The following is an 18,945-nucleotide window of genomic DNA, read 5'->3' as shown; positions in this document are numbered from 1 at the left end:
GTGGAGTTCGTGTTTGACAGACTCCCAGACCATATACTCTTATGGCTACCCTGCACTTACAATGTCTAAGGTTTTGGTTAGACACTGTAGGGGTACCATGCTCATGCACTGGTACCCTCACCTATGGTATAGTGCACCCTGCCTTAGGGCTGTAAGGCCTGCTAGAGGGGTGTCTTACCTATACTGCATAGGCAGTGAGAGGCTGGCATGGCACCCTGAGGGGAGTGCCATGTCGACTTACTCGTTCTGTCCTCACTAGCACACACAAGCTGGCAAGCAGTGTGTCTGTGCTGAGTGAGAGGTCTCTAGGGTGGCATAAGACATGCTGCAGCCCTTAGAGACCTTCCTTGGCATCAGGGCCCTTGGTACTAGCAGTACCAGTTACAAGGGACTTATCTGGATGCCAGGGTCTGCCAATTGTGGATACAAAAGTACAGGTTAGGGAAAGAACACTGGTGCTGGGGCCTGGTTAGCAGGCCTCAGCACACTTTCAATTGTAAACATAGCATCAGCAAAGGCAAAAAGTCAGGGGGCAACCATGCCAAGGAGGCATTTCCTTACACAAGCAACGTAATAAAAGTCATTTAAAAAAAACGCTGTCACTCAGAATGTGTAGAAATATGCAGAGAGATTCTATTGTACCTATAAATACCTATGTAAACACTGTCAATTCCAGACAAACACTATCCCTGTGAGGACCGGTGCGTTAGCAAGACCAGTCCCCATAGTGTGTTTAGGTAGTTTTGAGCCAGTGCATCAAGAAACTAAAGGTACAGCTATAGGTGCTTCGATCCGCTTTATAACCTTCCCTACTATCAAAGCACATGTGGAGTTAGAATAGTAAATACACCCTTTATTACGGTCCCGGGGGAAGGGGTGTAGGGGTGTGTAGGTGTATGTGTGTAGGTGTATAGGTGTGTGTGTGTATGTGTATGTGTGTGTATGTGTGTGTATGTGTGTGTATGTGTGTGTATGTGTGTGTATGTGTGTGTATGTGTGTGTAGGTGTGTGTAGGTGTGTGTGTAGGTGTGTGTGTAGGTGTGTGTGTGTGTGTGTGTAGTACCTGTCCATCAAACTATAAATCAGGGCCTTAGTTTTCGGCAGTTTTTTCAAATTAGTTTTTTTCCCTCATCTTCCTGCCAAATGATCGTGGCATGAAAGAAGCATAACTGCGTGTACTCCACTACGCTACTACCACCCGAGGACAATAAATGATGGTCTTGTCAGAGACAATAAATATGATCTGCTCAACCTGCTGTGTAAACACCATACATTGCTCAGAGTATGAAAGATATTCATATACAACCTTCTTTCTATAACAATAACCAAACTAAAAGAGACACCGAATCGAACCCAAATCTACTTCTATCACCTCCACTCCCAAGCCCTAAATGTCTCTTGGTCTTGGCATCTGTAACAAGGACAACCCAACATGCCTAAGGGACAGGTTAACAGCAGATTAACAACTCACACTGCCCGACTGGATCGCTATGTGCTTGAAAATACACCCAGCAAATTGTCGACACACTACAAACAACCTTTCAAAAATGTTTCCCTTCAAAGTCCACAAACAAAACCCAACATATCAATCCAGGGCCGGCTTTAGGGGGGCTTTAGAGGGGTGTGACTGGTGCGGCCACCCTGGGCACGGACCTGTAAGGGGGACAACTTGCGATTTTAAAACACCTGCTGAAGGGTTCCTTGTGCTCCAGCTTTCAGGCAGCAATACAAATGTCAAGTTAACTCTGGTGATTAATGTTCCTGCTAGAGAGAGCGATCAGAGTTTTGCCCAGTGCCAGTTTTCACTCGCCATAAAGTAGCGGAGAGGGTTACTGTGCCTGCTGCAAAGAACAGAACTGTATTCTATATGGATAGCTGAGTGGATTAGTAAAGCCAGCATTACCCAGTTCTTTAAAACAAATGAAGTATACGTGAGAGAAGGCTAGGGAGAGAGGAGGGGCCGGGTGGTAGGGAGGGAATCCGAGGAGGAGTTCCGGGAGACAGGGGTCTACAGCCCCAAAAGTCACCACAAAGTAACACAAAGCAATATGAAACCAATCCCTTAAGACTTAAATTGCATAGAATCAAAGTAGGTTTTGAACCATTGCACAATAAAAACATACACAGTCCCTCACCAGAAGCTCTTTCTGAGCACAATGAAGGCTTTGTTTACATTTGACTTTCGTCATTTAGTGTCAAACACTCTTCCACAGGTCTTTAAAAACACAGTAGAAACACCACAAACAAAAGAGGTGGAAGGACGGCAATAAACCACAAACAACCGATAGAAAGCAAAGTGTGTCCAGGATCCCACTGCTCATCTGATGATTTAAACACAACATCACCTCATCATCATCAAGAGATTCTCAGATGCTTCTACGGTTTAATTGTGTTATGAACACACATACCCCCAGCTACAGGCGCCGCCCGGTGGGAATTTCTTGAACAAGAGAGAAAGGAAAATTACCCTGTCGGGGTACATTATCGGGGTGTCCTCCTGAATATGTCCAGTGATCCCCAACCTTCTCCCTAGCTCCTGCGAGCTATAGTCTGAGCTCGTGAAGATACTTCGGGCATCTCAGTTCTCTGAAGATCTAAGCCAGAGGTGTGACGCCCACACCTGCTCGAACCGCTGCACCTTTAGATCTTACGTCAGTGTGATCTTCTCACCACCCAAGAGCTCCCAGACTGATTATTCGGCTTCGCTGCTCCCCCACAGTTCTGTAATGGTTTGTGAGATCGCCTTCCCACTCACAGCAGGCAGGTCTGCTTGTTCGAAAGACCTAAAATTGTGCATCCTGGGATTTGTGCGACATCACTTTCAAACAATGCATTTATACCTGGTAACTACTTGCCGGTTAATTTGTAAGGTTAAGGCACTTAGTGCAGGGCCACAGTAAATGAAAGCCACCACGTGTCCCCCAGAATGCCCCCCCTTTGAGCCTTCGTACCGGGGTGTACATCAGTGGGACACTGCTTTAACCATCGGCTCTCTACCGGAGTCACTTGAAGCCGATACCCCTGTTGTGTAGAATACAATGGCACCCCTCAACAGTAAGTGTGCACCCCACTTCCTCTGTGCTGGTGGTTTCTCTGGTTCTACATTACGCGGGATAAAGTTGTAGATTTCAGAAAGCACAGTTTGTCAGTTTCCGTCATTGCCCACTTCTCAAAAGCTGAGTGATCGTCCTCCACCAGGCTTCATGGCCCCCTGTGTAACCTGGTTCCCTTTCTGAAGAAACCTCATCCTTTCATTGGGATCCCACAGGCACTTTCAATCTGTTGATGCAGGAGGATAAAAACCCGCAGTTCTTGTCCAGTCTGCTTTTGGCACTCGTGTCGTCTCCCTTGCTGGGGCTGGTGGGAGGTCTGGGTTTTCACTAACAGGTGTCAATGGCGCGCGCATGAATGCAGGTCCGTTCCCACTGCGGCCCCCCCCCCCCCGAGTGGTTAGTGTGGCTCCGGTGTAAGGAGATGACCTCAGGCCCCATGATCTCCATCTCCCATGCGCTCAGGGCACCTTCCAAATACGCATCGATACTTCTCAAACTCCTTCCTATTCCATTCTACAATCTACCGCACTTGGGCCACGAGGTAATAATTCGTTAGCTTGGGTATGCCCCAGCCTCGCTCTGCCAGTTGTACATGGGCATACTTGTTTGCCATGCATGGTTTCTTACCCTCCCAGATACAGCTTTCTATTTATTTCTTTTTTTAACTTCTTTTTATTCGTCTTCAGAATTGCAAAACAACAAAGTACACAACTCGTGTCCGGTATGTCCATCTCATGTGTAGCAGATCAAGGGACTGGGATAGCACTGTATCAACAAAAACAGCTGCTCTAAGGGGAAACCCTGGCTACCACCCAACCCCCTGTACACAGGCGATGGAGCACCATTGCCGTCGCATCACCAGCCATTCCCAGATTGCACGGTAAAATGTGCCAGGAGACCCCACAAACCTTAAACAAACCTGACTGGTTGCCCTACCCATGCACCGCAGCCTCTTCGGTCCTAATAGTATCTGAGGAAGTCCCTGAAATGATCAGTCTGAGGCGACTGGAAAGCGCCAGCATTATAGGCGCCATCATCGCCGTCAGTCCTCGGCTCCGTCAGGTCCCGCTCCCATACCACACGAAGTCTGGTGAATGAGGTCTGGTGAGTTACGTACCATGGTCTTACAGAATTCTGACATGGCCCCTCTAGCCAGGAAGTCAAGTATCACAAGTCTCAAGCGGGCCGCTATCCGGTGGTTCAGTCAGGGTCTCCCCATGTGTGGTCAAGACATGTTTCACTTGAAGATTTCTAGAAAACTGAGTTTTGTTTACGAAAAATTCACATGACAGGTCAGGGAAAGCTTTAATTGCACTCACTTTCCAGACATCTCCCAGAGGTGAGATTCCGGTTTAGTTCCACTGGGAAAAACCTGCAAAACTGGCGGTATGCCCCAGCCAAGTGCCTCACCACAAGAGGGCCTCAGTTGTTGGGGTTTGGTGCCATGTAATATGCCTCAGCGCCATGTGTCAACAAAGGAATAGGACTCTGGTGATGGGGGCAGAGAATGTGGCTAGGCTCTTGAGTAAGGCAAAGTTAAGATCCTGTGGGCCTCAGACTCTAGCTCTAGTGTGTAGGTGGGGCTGTGTCTGTCTCCTTGAAGCCAGTCGTTCATCTGCACCAGGTGCAAGGCCCAATAATATAATTTAACATCTGCCATCCCATCCCCATATGGTGACCAACGGCATTTCCCAAATGACTGACGTGGCGACCTTCCCGCCCAAATGAAAGTACTGATGGATGACTGAAGATCATTAAAGAAAAGAAAGAGGGCGGGAGTATGCAAGTATAGTGCTGCAGGACATAAAGGAAACAGGGGAGTGAAATCATCTTAAAGAGGACACCCTGGCCCGCCATAGAGAGTGGGAAGGAGGCCCGCCATAGAGAGTGGGAAGGAAGCCCACTCGCGGAACTCCATCTTGGTCCTGGTGAGGAGCGACGCTATTTTAAAGGTTCCAGCCATGTTGCGGGGTATAGACTATGGTCATGCCTAATTATCGGAAGGGGTCTACAGCAACGCACACAACTATGTTCTCCATCGGCTTGAAGACATTGCCCCTGAGCGGCACCAACACAGACTTGCCGTAATTCACCGGCAGACCAGATGCATCCCCCTAGATCCTCAAGAGTTTCATAAGGTGAAGGATCTTGACCACGAGGTGCTGAACAAATAACATCATATTGTCCATATATAGCAAGACTCTGTCTTTGTTACTGTCTTTCCAGCGGAACCCCTGGACTCGAACATCAACGCAGATAGGCACTGCATGGGGGACCATCAACAGAGCTATCAGAGGCGGAAGTGAACAACCTGGTCGTGTTCTGCATTCCATGGGAAAGGGACTTGACAGGATTCCATTTACCCTAAACTAGGCCCATAGGTCAGCAAGCAGTATGGCAATAAGGTGGAGGAAGAGGGGTCCAAAACCAATTTTATGCAACACTGCCATCATGAATGGCCAATGCACAGTGTCAAATGCACGTTCTATGTCAACCGTGATCATCGCCGCTAGGAGATTGTGGTGCAAAGTCCGCCACACAAGAGTGTCATCATATACAGCCGTGAGGTGGGGGACAAGCAACGAAGAGAACTTTTTAAAACCTCGACCAGGAAACCATTGGGACCATGTGCCCTGCCTGAGGGCACGACAGTGATAGCAAATTGAATCTCTTCCTCCGTAATGTTGAGGTCAAGATCGGCCCATTAAGTTGCAGACAATTTCTGTGCAATAAGGCCTTGCACCAGGGGATTACTGCGCTCTGCTTCGACCGTGTGTCACATGGCATATAGGGCCATGTAACAGGAGGCAAATTCAGCAGCTATGTCGCAGGTCAATGCAACAGGGTGTCCTCCAGGTGTGCTTATCACTGGGACCAGCCTTGGGACATGACTTTTGTTCACAAGCCAGTAGATCAGTTTTCCCACCCGGTTGTACATTTAAATATATTCTGCCTTCAGCCCAAATGAGTGGTGCCCAGAAGCTTTTTTCTGAGGGTGGCTCTGGGCAACTCTAAATGTCACAGCGCAGCATCTGATGGGCTAGTGGTTTAAGCAGCCTCCAAGTTGGCCACCGATCCCTCAAGACAGTATTTCGGCGTCTCTGTCTCTAGTGTTCCCTCTGATGAAGGGCACCGTGAGGCCCCTCGTAACCACCTTGAATGCCTCCCAGAATGATGACGGAGAGGATGCGATGCCCCTGCTGAGCTCTCAATATTCTGTGAAACTGATCCACATGTGGTCCTCATCTGTGCCATCCAGTAACCACCAGGGTACCAGAGTTCAGACGGCCAAGCCCCCTCTCCACTTCCCTCAGATAGCTAATGGAAAGCTCTACTGGGGAACGGTCAGAGAGGGTCCAAACATCCATGATGGGGATGAAAAATAGTCTAGTCTAGGTGAGGTACCATGTGGAGGGGGAGGGGGGGGGGGGGGCTGTATATAAACTGCCTTAGTTCTCGATGGCTTCTACAACACACATCCACCAAACCCATGGCCTCTATCCATTTAACCGGCCAAGGTAACCTGGATCCTGCCAAAGGGGCGTTTGAATAGAGCTGGGATTGCGCAGTGGCATGTAAGTGACCCCTACCACCGTCAACCCAGGTGGGCATGACTCAGGAGTTGTAAGATGTTGCAGAGGGTGAAATCCAGTAGGAATGGCAGGCAATAAACGTTCAGCAGGTTCTACTGACGGCCCCCACAGAGCCCACCATAACATACCGACTGAGTGCATCACTTACCACTTTATGCATCCCCAAGTAGGAATTTACTCTTCAGTAGTATGGAACCTTCTATTGTATATTTTATCAATAACTTTTTTTGGGGGGGTTTAATGGGGACGTTTGCATCACGTACAGCATTCTGGGAAGGAGAGCCATTCCAATTGCTGCCATATTACCAAGCCAAAACATACTTTCTAGCTGGCAGAACTATACATCTTTCTGGATTTAGTTCAGGGTGTCTGAATAATTCTGAGCATCGGTTTTGTCCGTGACCGAAGCAATCCTAACCAAAGATACTATGGGGGTTATTACAACTTTGGAGGAGGTGTTAATCCGTCCCAAAAGTGACGGTAAAGTGACGGATATACCACCAGCCGTATTACGAGTTCCATAGGATATAATGGACTTGTAATACGGCTGGTGGTATATTGGTCCCTTTACCGTCACTTTTGGGACGGATTAACACCTCCTCCAAAGTTGTAATAACCCCCTATATGTGTTGTTCAGTCCATGTTAGTAGAAATCGCTTTTCAAGCACCTCATGTGTTTCTTTGGCTTTTAAACATTTACAATCTGCGGTTTGTGTACATTTATTTTACAACCAGAGGATTGACTAAATGTGTGGAGTTTTGCTAGCAAACCAGGGGTCTGTAAGCATAAAAATAAGCAGGACATTGTCCGCATACACTGCTAATTTATGACTTAGAATGTCAAACTTTACCCCTGGCTCCCTGTATTGACTCTCGTTCAGTCATGGGTTGTATGTATAATGCAATGAGGAGTGGAGACAGGTGGCAGCCCTGTCTCATACTGTTCCCTCCACCACAGTCACTCTGGCCCTGGCCTTTAGGTTTGCAAGCCAAATTACCATGTATTAAATCTGGGGTCTTTACCTAGAACATCTAGAATTCTCCTAAGGAAGGTCCAGTGCATAGTCGAATGCCTTTCTGGTCCACTGACAGCAGAAAGGCCATTTTCCTGGTCCGTTTAATGGTGTCTAGGATACGCAGGATGCGTTTCGCGTTGCCCTCGTATCCTCTTTATGGGATAAACCCATTTCATCAGGGCCTATGCAATTGTGCCAGTATTCTGGTAAAGAAAGTGGTGCCCACATTAAATAGGTGAGTGGACCCGTATGATGGGCAGCAAGAGGAATTCTTTGTAGATTTAGAGGATCCCGGTTATTGCCACGTCTCACATTGAATCTGTGAGGGTTCCTGAGTCCGCAAATGAAATAGAAAGGTGTGTGAACAATAAAGCTATAAAAAGGAAAAGTACATTATAAAACATTGGTGTGACGCTGTAGGGGCAGAGGCTTTTGCGATTTGCAGTCTGGCAATGGCAGAGATCACCTCCTCTATCATGACGTGTGCTTACAGCACATGACTCTCCCTAACCATGTCCTTACTAATCTACGTTTACCTGCCTTGTTGCCCTGTTCATAGGAGTAACAGTAATTTAGCCTTACCTAGTGTTAAACTTTTAAGTTGCATTATAGCTACTGAAAGCTTGCACAACATCCACTAGGCTTCTATATATGTGATGCTTCTAAATACTTCCTCTGTCCTTAGCCCAGCTCTCTTCCCTCCTTATTGGTGTTAGCCACTATAACAGTTCCACTCGCAACTATCTGTAAAGTGTCCCACAACATGGCAATGCTCATTCCTGCTTCATCAGTTTCCTGCACTAAGCGCTGGATCACCCCCTGAATTTCAGCTTCAAACTGTTTGCTTTTGATCAAAGTATCATTCAGCCTCCAATTGTTACAGGGCCTACGTGTCTTGGGACCTCTTAGTGTGGAGACCTGCGTCTGGTCCGATAGGGCCAGCAGTCCGATGTCCGTCGCCTCTTTCCTACAGGTTATCTACGGGGTGCTTAAGAAGTAATCCACGCTAGCACGTCTAACATGATGCTGAATAAAACAGGTCATCTTTGGTTTCAGAGTGCAGAGAATACCAGGTATCAGCCGGCCATATCACCTCTACCCACTCCACGTCCTCCCTTGCCATGGCTCCTGTTTGTTCCATTCTTTTACCTATCTGTGTCATGTTGTGTCTATACCAATGTTTTAATCGCTCCCCTGAAGAATAAGTATGTAATTGGGGAGATCGTTACTTTAGATATCGCGTGCCTACCTTATTTCTACTGGCTGGGTGCACAGACTGAGGCTATGGTGACTGTATGCCCATTTAGGTCTATTCTTATCACCGAGAGTCTCCCTGCATTTTGTGCCACAGAATTTAGTACCTCTCCCTAGAAAGGGTAACCCGGTAAGATATTTACTCCGCCTTTTTTGGGGGGCCATGAGAGAAGTCTGGGGGAACCATCTCTATCATAGTCAGCCCCAATCGCTCTTAAGGATGCGGGCAGACATATGTCACTTTATGAGTCCTTCAGCACATTCAGTAATGCCTATCTCGTAGCTTGGGCCTTGAGCCCCAGAACACCCAGACTATTTTAGTCATGACTGCCCAGAATTGCTTAACATCGTCTTGATAAAGTTTTTGCGCTGACCAGTCTAGGAGGACCCACGCGTCTCTGAATCCAGTGTGAGAGTTAAATGTCTTGCAAGAACTTGTAATCGTACCCCATACTGATTGCAACCAGGAAAATAGAATCTCTTTCAACTCTAACCCCTCCCCCCCAAACTAGGACACAAAAAAACAAAAAGTGTCACCCTACATGACCTCCTAAAGTGTATACTGCTTATCATCCTACAAAGTTGTGGTCAATGAGTCAACACTCTGTTACAACCCTCTTTAGTTGAATCATATCAATGTAGGTTATGTGGTCCCATCCCCCAGGAACATCATTCTCATCTTCCCTCTGTCCCCACTCCCTGTGCCCCTCACCCCCAGCAGTCTTGCCATTGCCAGTGGTGGATAAAGGTTCAACTCATTTCTCAGAGTCTTCTCGCTCTTACAGCTTGCTGATGACAGCGTTCCTTTCTCACAGGATTTCTTCTGACTACGGTTTTAGGATTTCTCTCCTTTCTCCCATTTTGGCCCAGCTGTCTTGCGTTGGACTCTTGGGAAGGCTGTGGCTAGGCTCTGAAACGGATGGCTTTGCTGTCAAGTTGGTTTTCAAGTCCTTTCTCATTCTCTCTCAGGCAATATGTCGCTGGTCAGAGGAGATGTCTCTGTGGGGTGCGATCAGCACTAAGTCTTGGAATAACCACAACTTGGCTCCCTCAAAAGTAATTGCTTCAATGGATCTTATTGCAGCCACAATGTTCTCTTGATTTATAGTGGTGGCCACCAGTCAAGATATCTAGGGAGCCTTTTGAGGCCTTGTGCGTCTTCTGACTGTGTCCTGTCCAGTTGTATTTCTGTGTCTTGTAATTCTGTCCAGAGATGCTTGAAAAGTGTTTTGATCTGTTGCTCTGGGTCACTTTTCTCTGCGTCCCTTGGAGGCCCACATATTCAGCTATTCAACATCCATGACGTATTCTACGGGTCTTCAAGGGTATGCTGCAGGTCCACATCCTGCTCCTTTAGTTCAATTACTTCCTGTTGATAAGCCTCAAGTTCCTCCTCTCTTGCATCTCCGGAGTCCTCCAGGGCGAAAACAAGCTGTTCCACATCTGCCATATCTTGTTTCATTATTAAAGTCTCTTTATCTTTCGTTCTTAATGCTGAAGTGTCTTCTCTGCATTTTTTTAACTGATCCATCGTGAAGGTACGGGTGAGAGGGGCCTCTGTTTCTCCCTTTAATGAGCATTCAGTGAGCCACCAGCATATCCTGTTTCTTCGATGAGGACTAGGTCAGCATGTCTTTCAATTTGTTTTAGTTTGATGTCATTACTGCTGTGGTCTCGATTAAATCAGTAGTCACAGTAGTCTGAGAGACACGCAAGATCAGTTTTGTGTCTCTTCATTCTGGTGTAGCTTGGTTCCAGTGGCACTGAGAAAGGGACCCATATTTGGGCGTACCCTTGGTACCAATTTGGGATTTACATCCAACACAAAAAAGGTATGGGAGAGGAATGCTTGCAATACGTTTAACCACTGGCAATCGCTCGTGGAAACATTCCAACTAATTGTTGGTTTGCCCACCATGCCACCTCAGATTAGACCCAGCCATATGCAAATCAGTTTTAGTCCTTCCCCAGCGGAATCAGTCGAACCCGGACTGCCAAGCCAGGTCCGCGTTGAACCGCTCTTAATGTTGAAAAGCAAATCTGTATCCAGTGAGTTAAGCAAAGTGTTACTATTATGATTGATCGACTGACGATTGATTGAGAGTGAAATCTGTAAAGCATTGTCACCCCAAGGAAAGGGCAGATTTACTACTACAGTTAAAGTTCAGAGACTAGACAAAAGTGGATGAAAAAGCCAGGTTTTGACAGCCTAACAAAAGGCACAGTAATCACTCACACAACCAAGTGTGAGAGGGAGCTCATTTCAATTTATCACCCACAGACAAGAAAAAAGTGACCTTCAGACCTCTTTTTCTTTATCTCAGGAAGTTTTAATGAGGAGATATGGGAGATAGAACATTAACAATTGTCCTGAAATATGGTTTGAATACAGATTTGGAGATAGTGAGGACCAGCATAAACGAAAGCCAAAGCGCTAAAATACAAGCCGGGGCTAAAGCTCATCAAGAAGTAAAATACAGCAATAGACTGGACCATCAGATGATGAAGGCAGGAAGAAGAAACCTAATTTAGGTTAAAAAAAAATAGATGAAAAGTAATGAAAAACAAAATCCTAGGTTTTGGTTGCGTTTGCTGTGTGTGAAAGGTCACCGAGGTTAGGAGGCACCAACCGATGAACGAGATCAAGGGTCGTTGTTGATTGCTAACACCTCTGTTTTGTCTGCATTAAACTTGAGAGAGTTAGCTTTCATGCAGGACATGATTTCAGCCACACAGTAATGGAAGGGTTTTTTGTCCTAGGGGAACCACGGTCTATGGTGTACAGAAGGATGGAAATCCAAGAGCCTGGTTAGGTTTTGCAAGTTGAGTTACACATGTATACTAAATAGCACAGGACTAAGAGAGGGGCCCCAGGGGACTCTGTTGGAGGCCTCTTATCTGAGGCTGAAAAGGAGGGAGGTGAATAGCTTATGGCGGATTTGCAAGTAGGAGGCACCCCAGAGTAAGGCCTTACCACAGATATCTGCATCGCTAAGATGAGAGGAGAACCATGTGAGACATTCACTGAATGTGGTGGAGAGCTCCCATAAGATCAGGACCACCCTCACCTACTAGGATGGGCAACACGAAAACGTGACAACTTTAGCAGCATATTTGTGGAATAAAATATTAACAAAAAAAGAGTAAAAAAAGAAAAGTTAAACAAAATAAAATAAACTAGAACTGTACCTGCCACGTTGTCCTTCTTAGCTCTGACCTTGACTTGGGCTTTGTTAACGTTCTGGATGACTGTGGTGCTGGGTGGAGAGAAGGATACAGTTAAAAACCAACGTGTCACATGCACGAAGCCATCAGGTGTCAAACAATGGATTGGTTAAAACCAGACCTGTGGGGGGGGGGGGGGGGGGGGGGAGTCTTTTCAGATAACGAGGTGTTTTACGCAGTCTATGACATTACATGGAGTAAGTGAATAGCAAGTCAGTAAACAAACGCAATCAATTCTTAAATTATTTAAAAGGTTTGAAAGAATCCTCCGGCTCTTTTACATTGATGAAATGTGTGAACAATGGGCACTGAAAGCACTCACTTTACTGACTGGAAGCTGCAGATTAGAAGCCAGTTAATGAAAGACTGCAAGCTACATGCGTGTGAATTGCTAAAAAGCATACACATTCCCAGTAGAGACAATCCCATTTGTATGTAAGTGCTGAAAGGCCAGAAACCACGCACTTCAAAAGCACAGACCAGAAGAACAAGTGGTTAGTGTGTTGTGCTGTTCCAATGAATTGTTATGTGCAGTGCTTTAAATGGAAATGTACAAGTGCAGGTACTCACCATTTAAAGTACCTGTTTGCTCCTGAGAAGTGCCGGTACTCTCCCAATAAACGTACTGCAGCGGTGCTGAGGAGTGCCGGTACTCTCCCATTAAATGCACTGCATCGGTGCTGAGGAGTGCCGGTACTCTCCCTTTAAATGCACTGCAGCGGTGCTGAGGAGTGCCGGTACTCTCCCTTTAAATGCACTGCAGCGGTGCTGAGGAGTGCCGGTACTCTCCCATTAAATGCACTGCAGCGGTGCTGAGAAGTGTCGGTACTCTCCCATTAAATGCACTGCAGCGGTGCTGAGGAGTGCCGGTACTCTCCCTTTAAATGCACTGCAGCGGTGCTGAGGAGTGCCGGTATTCTCCCAATAAATGCACTGCAGCGGTGCTGAGGTGTGCCGGTACTCTCCCAATAAATGCACTGCAGCGGTGCTGAGGAGTGCCGGTACTCTCCCAATAAATGCACTGCAGCGGTGCTGAGGAGTGCCGGTACTCTCACATTAAATGCACTGCAGCGGTGCTGAGGTGTGCCGGTACTCTCCCTTTAAATGCACTGCAGCGGTGCTGAGGAGTGCCGGTACTCTCCCAATAAATGCACTGCAGCGGTGCTGAGGAGTGCCGGTACTCTTCCATTAAATGCACTGCAGCGGTGCTGAGAAGTGCCGGTACTCTCCCATTAAATGCACTGCAGCGGTGCTGAGGAGTGCCATTACTCTCCCATTAAATGCACTGCAGCTGTGCTGAGGAGTGCCGGTACTCTCCCAATAAATGCACTGCAGCGGTGCTGAGGAGTGCCGGTACTCTCCCAATAAATGCACTGCAGCGGTGCTGAGAAGTGCCGGTACTCTCCCATTAAATGCACTGCAGTGGTGCTGAGAAGTGCAGGTACTCTCCCAATAAATGCACTGCAGCGGTGCTGAGGAGTGCCGGTACTCTCCCAATAAATGCACTGCAGCGGTGCTGAGGAGTGCCGGTACTCTCCCAATAAATGCACTGCAGCGGTGCTGAGGAGTGCCGGTACTCTCCCACTAAATGCACTGCAGCGGTGCTGAGGAGTGCCGGTACTCTCCCAATAAATGCAGAGGAGTGCCGGTACTCTCCCAATAAATGCACTGCAGCAGTGCTGAGGAGTGCCGGTACTCTCCCATTAAATGCACTGCAGCAGTGCTGAGGAGTGCCGGTACTCTCCCAATAAATGCACTGCAGCAGTGCTGAGGAGTGCCGGTACTCTCCCATTAAATGCACTGCAGCAGTGCTGAGGAGTGCCGGTACTCTCCCAATAAATGCACTGCAGCGGTGCTGAGGAGTGCCGGTACTCTCCCTTTCAAATGAAAGAACTGCAGGTACTCAGTACCTGCCCATTTAAAAGCATTGGTTATGCGCCTCACAAAAATTACTAACTCCTCGACCCATCACAGAGGCAACCTGCTGACATCGCCCTTCAACAAACTCAGACTTAACACAACCTCCGGCCAAGTCTTCAACAAGACCCTCTGATGACTCGCCCACCCTTCCTCTGGGCAGCCTTCTTCGTGTAAACAGCCTCTGGATCAGGCTTTCACTCCACCGCCCCGTTTCTTCTTTCCATTCTTGCGTTCCTTTGTGTGCACATGGCTAAAGGACAACCCCACAAATCTCCATCTCTTCATTTGCAAGTGGGGACATCGCTTAAAGCCTCTAGCTTAGCTCCCCATCCATCGCTCCATCCACCCATTCAGTTACTTGTAGAGTTATAAGGTGATAACAAGCCCCATGAGGCAGCAGACGGATTCACAAGCAGCCGAGGAGAACACTATGAATTTATGAAAAGTATTAAAAAAAAATAAACAGGCGACAATAGGGGAAAAGGAAACAGTCGGCAGACAACAGAAAGAAGCCCACTGCGGGGGTCTGGAATGAAGAGCTTAGAAACCCGCAGGGACTGGAAAAGATGCCTAGAAGCGGGTTGGTCCTGCTGGCAGGAAGGATCAGTTCCGGATTTGGGGGCGGGGGGTGCGCTGCCCAAGAATGCTGGTATCAGCGGTTTTTGGGTGTTCTTAAGCGGGTTTATGTTGTGATGTGTGCTTGTAATAGAAAGAAAATGAAGCCTTGCACTACACTGCTAGGCATCTTAGCTCTGCCTATTATTATGTAACGAAGCGTCAAAAACTACTTTAAAAAAAACAAAAAACATTTTTTAGGAATTATGAATGCTGGCGGGTATTACAACCAGGGTTCCGCCTAGGCGTTCCCAATCGTGGTGAGTGAAAGCCGTTTGTACGGAATCTGAAGTGATAACCGGTCTGTTGTGCGTCGGCCCAGGTCGGGGTGCGCATCCTAAGATTAACTCCTTTGCAGACAAAAAGAGGACTCGTCAAAGTGGTTGCCTTTTTGACGTGCAGCCCCTCCTGAGCGCACTGGGGGTAGCTGCTGCTGCCACACAGCTCCGAGCAGGAACTGTACACAGCCAGGGACGCGCTGGAATACTAACACCGAAGGAGGGAAAAGAGTTCAGAAAAGTATGTCAGTATTAGACAATTCAGGTACAATATAACCGAAAAGGCGGCGGGGGATTCTGTCATCTATTACGTTGACCAGATTTTGAGGAGCAAAAACCGGGACAGGTCAGACATAAAACAAGGACTAAAGACATTACGGTCACTTTTATATCTGGCCTGTCCCGTTTTTTTCGTAGCTTTGTGAATGTGTGCCTATACGGGTGTGTGTATACACACACACATTTACAAGACTACATATATAAAATTAGCTAAGCCTTGACCTCCCTGCACCCTCAACCCACCCACTCCGTCTCTCTGCTGGGAGAAGACAGGGGATAAAATACGTTAATTATTTCATACTTTGTAGACCTCTTTAACTTACGGTTCCCAAGATGATCTGACCGTTGTCCCCAAAACCGGGACATTTATTAAAAATTAAGAGAAGCGTCGGGACACCCGGACAGTCCTCTAAAACCCTACCGTGAGTTTTTATACCTAAAATCTAAAAAAAACAATTTCAAAACGGAAGAGGCGGCGGAAAAAAAGCGGTATGCAACAGCAGCATCATTTGTGTTTTCACCACATGATGGCGCTCTTGCTCCGTTGAAGGTGCGCCGAGAAGCGACACTCGGCAGAAATGATACTCGAGGGGATGTAGCGTTGGACTGGATATCAGCAGGGTCGGTTGGGCCGTACCGTGCATCGGGCGTTTTCCCGGGAGGCTGGAAGGGTGGGGGCCGGTTTTGAAATGGTGCTGGAAAAGCAGCAAGCAAGCATAATCCACTCACTCTCGTTTCCCGCTCCGTGCTGGGAGCTACTCGGACAAAATTGCCAGGACTGCTTGGGTTCCCAGTCCGGCCCTGGATATGAGGCAGGTGGACCTAGAGCCAGGGATGCTTCAGTGCTTTTGCTGAGCCAGGCAGAATGCACAAGTACTCCTCTTCCCTTTTATCCGGTGCTTAAATCGGAAATAAAAACGTGCAGGTGCCCAAAACTCTTCTCAGAAAGAGGAGCAATTAAAAGTGCCAGTATGGAATACTAAAGCAGTGTAATCCTGAAACCGTCTCGGACCTCTTTAATCCATTTACAGCCACTCCCTGCCCATTCAACTCACTCCTGCAGCTTTCTGCTTTCTCCCATTGCGACGCGTTTCCATTTTTATCTTCCTCCTTTTTTCCCATATGAGGCTTTTGCTTGCAGTAAAGGCCAGAGGCAGAAAAATAAGTTCTGCCCCTCAAAAATAAGTGCAAGTGCCCGGCACCGGAAACCACAGGCTCAAATTAAGCAGTGCCTTTATCTCTCCTGTCGAGACACACACACTCACATACAATGCCATTTTAACATACTTCTACCCTCATTTTGTGGGGCGCAGAGCCGTGGGGGAAGGGAGACAGCACTTTTCCATGCCCTTCCGAACCATGTAATGATTGGCCTATTTAAACTATTGACTGAGTTTACTAATGATAATTGCTGCAACATGTTTATCACCTGCTTAGTTATACATCAAGTTGCCAGGAATTTACATAACATGGTTACATGTGTAGTTTATGTATGGTGTAAAATTATTTGCATGCAAGTAACAATTTTTGGTATCATTTAATGTATTGCTGTAGGAGGCACACTCGGGGGTCCTTTCTAGGTTTTCAGCCATTATAACACACCAAGACTGGGGTGACGAGCACAAGGGCTTTCTCAATGGTAAAGTCAAATGGTAAATACAGTTACTGCGATACTCTTAAATGTCACTGCTTGATGTTAGTTGGCAAAAGGGTCTCAGCAAGCACTAGGTTTGCTATTTGGGGTGAGGTATCAGACACCTCTTGGAAGTTGAAGTGTCTCTAGAAAGACTGTTAAAACCCAATTTTTTTTTATATGCAATTTAAAAATAGTTTCTTCTCACAAGTTTATATACATAGATGAATGCTTCAATGGAGCTGTGTCTTGTGTGACTAGTGCAGTCCCCCCAACCAGATAGTCTTACCCCAAAAACAATCAAAGGTAACTGTTCCCCCACCTACCCTCTCCTCCTGCTGAGCTTCCAAGTAAGAGGCACATATAAACAAAAGTGTATTCATCATTGGTATCACTTACAGGTTACAGTATTTACAGCAATATATCAGTGGTGACCTAGAAGTCTGGGGTCCGGCCTGTCTTCCTCCTCCGGTGGAACCTAAATTGTCTGTAGTTTGCAGAACAGGTGTGCCCCCTTCCTGCGAACTCCTGAATTCCAACAGGGCGCTAGTCAACTCGGCCCGTGCTAACAAGGTTTCCTGGGAATTTTGGGCCAGATGTAGCAAAGGGTTTTTCCCATTCTGTGTCAATGAGAAAATGTGTTCGTACATATGGCCTGAAGTTATCTGTCTTTGTTCACCTCATATGAATTTCCTCCGTCCCTGCCCACTCCGCGATGCCCTTTCCCAGGTTTCCCTCGCTGCGGTACAGGGGCTCAATCAACTGATAGCTACACGATGTTTTGCAACTATTCGCCTAAGAGGGCATAACCCCGGCTAAGTTTTTTTTCTGTGGGTTAAATGGGAAGAGACCTAGTAGGCTTTTCACAATCGTTCGTGGAATCTCCCAACCAGTGGCGCTGTACAGCTGAGCTAGAGCTTCTGTCCAGTAATCAACCATGGAGGGACAGCGCCATGTCATAGGAATGTAATCTGCAGGTTCTGCGCACACCCGGGGTATGTTTGATCTCTATAGGGGTATACTGCACGGAGGTGTTTAGGGGGCAAGGTAGGTCATGTCTGTGAAATTGTAGTGAATTTGTTTAAAGTGGGCACTCACAGCTACCCTCCGCACCCCGCGTCATTCTTTTCCCAGTCCCGGGGAGTTGGATGACATACGACAGACTCGCTCTGAGGGCCCCTTATCGGTAGTGCCAATGTTTGTGTATCTGTAAGTGTGTGATGAGTTTGCGCCCTCCAGCCAATGCCAGTAAGGTGACCAATGTGTGAGAAGAACTGTCAGCCTCCGGGAATGAAGGCCAAAGTTGCCGAGCCGATGCTGCAATTTTCACATATTGCAAAAATTGTCCTCCACTTAGATGGAACGATTCCTGTGCCCCCTGCCAGGTGATAAACCTGCGGCCTGGGAAGAGGTCAGACAGCAGAATACACCCTCCTTCCTGCCATCAGGCAACCAACATTGTATGTGTTATTTGGGCGAATGGGGACAGGAGCCAAAAATCCTTGTCTGGAGCGCACAGAGCTCTCTTAAACACTCTAACTGCTCTCCCAGAGTCTCCCCACGAGGCGGACGATCTGAGGTACGTGTGAGGTATTCTATTACCCTGCATGTGAAGTTCCCCCAATGGGCATCCCTCGTGGGATCCCTCTAGTAACGTTCACTCCCAGTTTTAGTCCCCATTTAACCAGTGGGCTGCGTGTTGCAGATGTGCAACTAGATAACACATTTCAAGCTTCAGCACCTCCAGTTCTTCCTTTCCCTCTCCCACTGAAGGATGGAGAGGCTCACTCTGCTTCTCTTGCCCTGCCATAAGAGCCCCACTGCCAGTCGATCTAACTCTCTGAAAGCCTCCCGAAGAATCTCATAGAAAGAGCCCTGCATGGTATAGAAACATTGGGGTAAAACAACATTTTTTAAAAGAGCGATCCCTCCCATCAAAGGCAGGGGAAGGGTGTTGCAGAACTGTACAGATGGTTTTTAGGCCCTTTAGGATCCATCCCATGTTAAGGTCATAAAAGGTCCCTTTCTGCTGGGTTACATCGATAGCCAAATGTACCCCGTCTAATTTCCAAGGAAGGG

General features: G+C 47.3%; 1 protein-coding gene across 1 annotated transcript in view; it reads right to left on the bottom strand.

Moving 5' to 3' along the window:
* ATP6V1D (ATPase H+ transporting V1 subunit D) overlaps positions 1 to 18,945 on the bottom strand; it is a 128,425-nt gene that overhangs the window by 50,294 nt on the left and 59,186 nt on the right. The window contains exon 4 of the mRNA XM_069208879.1: positions 12,106 to 12,173. Within this exon, the coding sequence (XP_069064980.1) occupies positions 12,106 to 12,173 (68 nt within the window). The remainder of the gene's footprint in view (positions 1 to 12,105; positions 12,174 to 18,945) is intronic.

Source organism: Pleurodeles waltl, chromosome 9 (genome assembly GCF_031143425.1).
Source record: "Pleurodeles waltl isolate 20211129_DDA chromosome 9, aPleWal1.hap1.20221129, whole genome shotgun sequence".
Classification (NCBI taxonomy): domain Eukaryota; kingdom Metazoa; phylum Chordata; class Amphibia; order Caudata; family Salamandridae; genus Pleurodeles; species Pleurodeles waltl.
The sequence above is the reverse complement of the archived record's forward strand: the minus strand, read 5'-3'. Positions and strand labels throughout refer to the sequence as shown.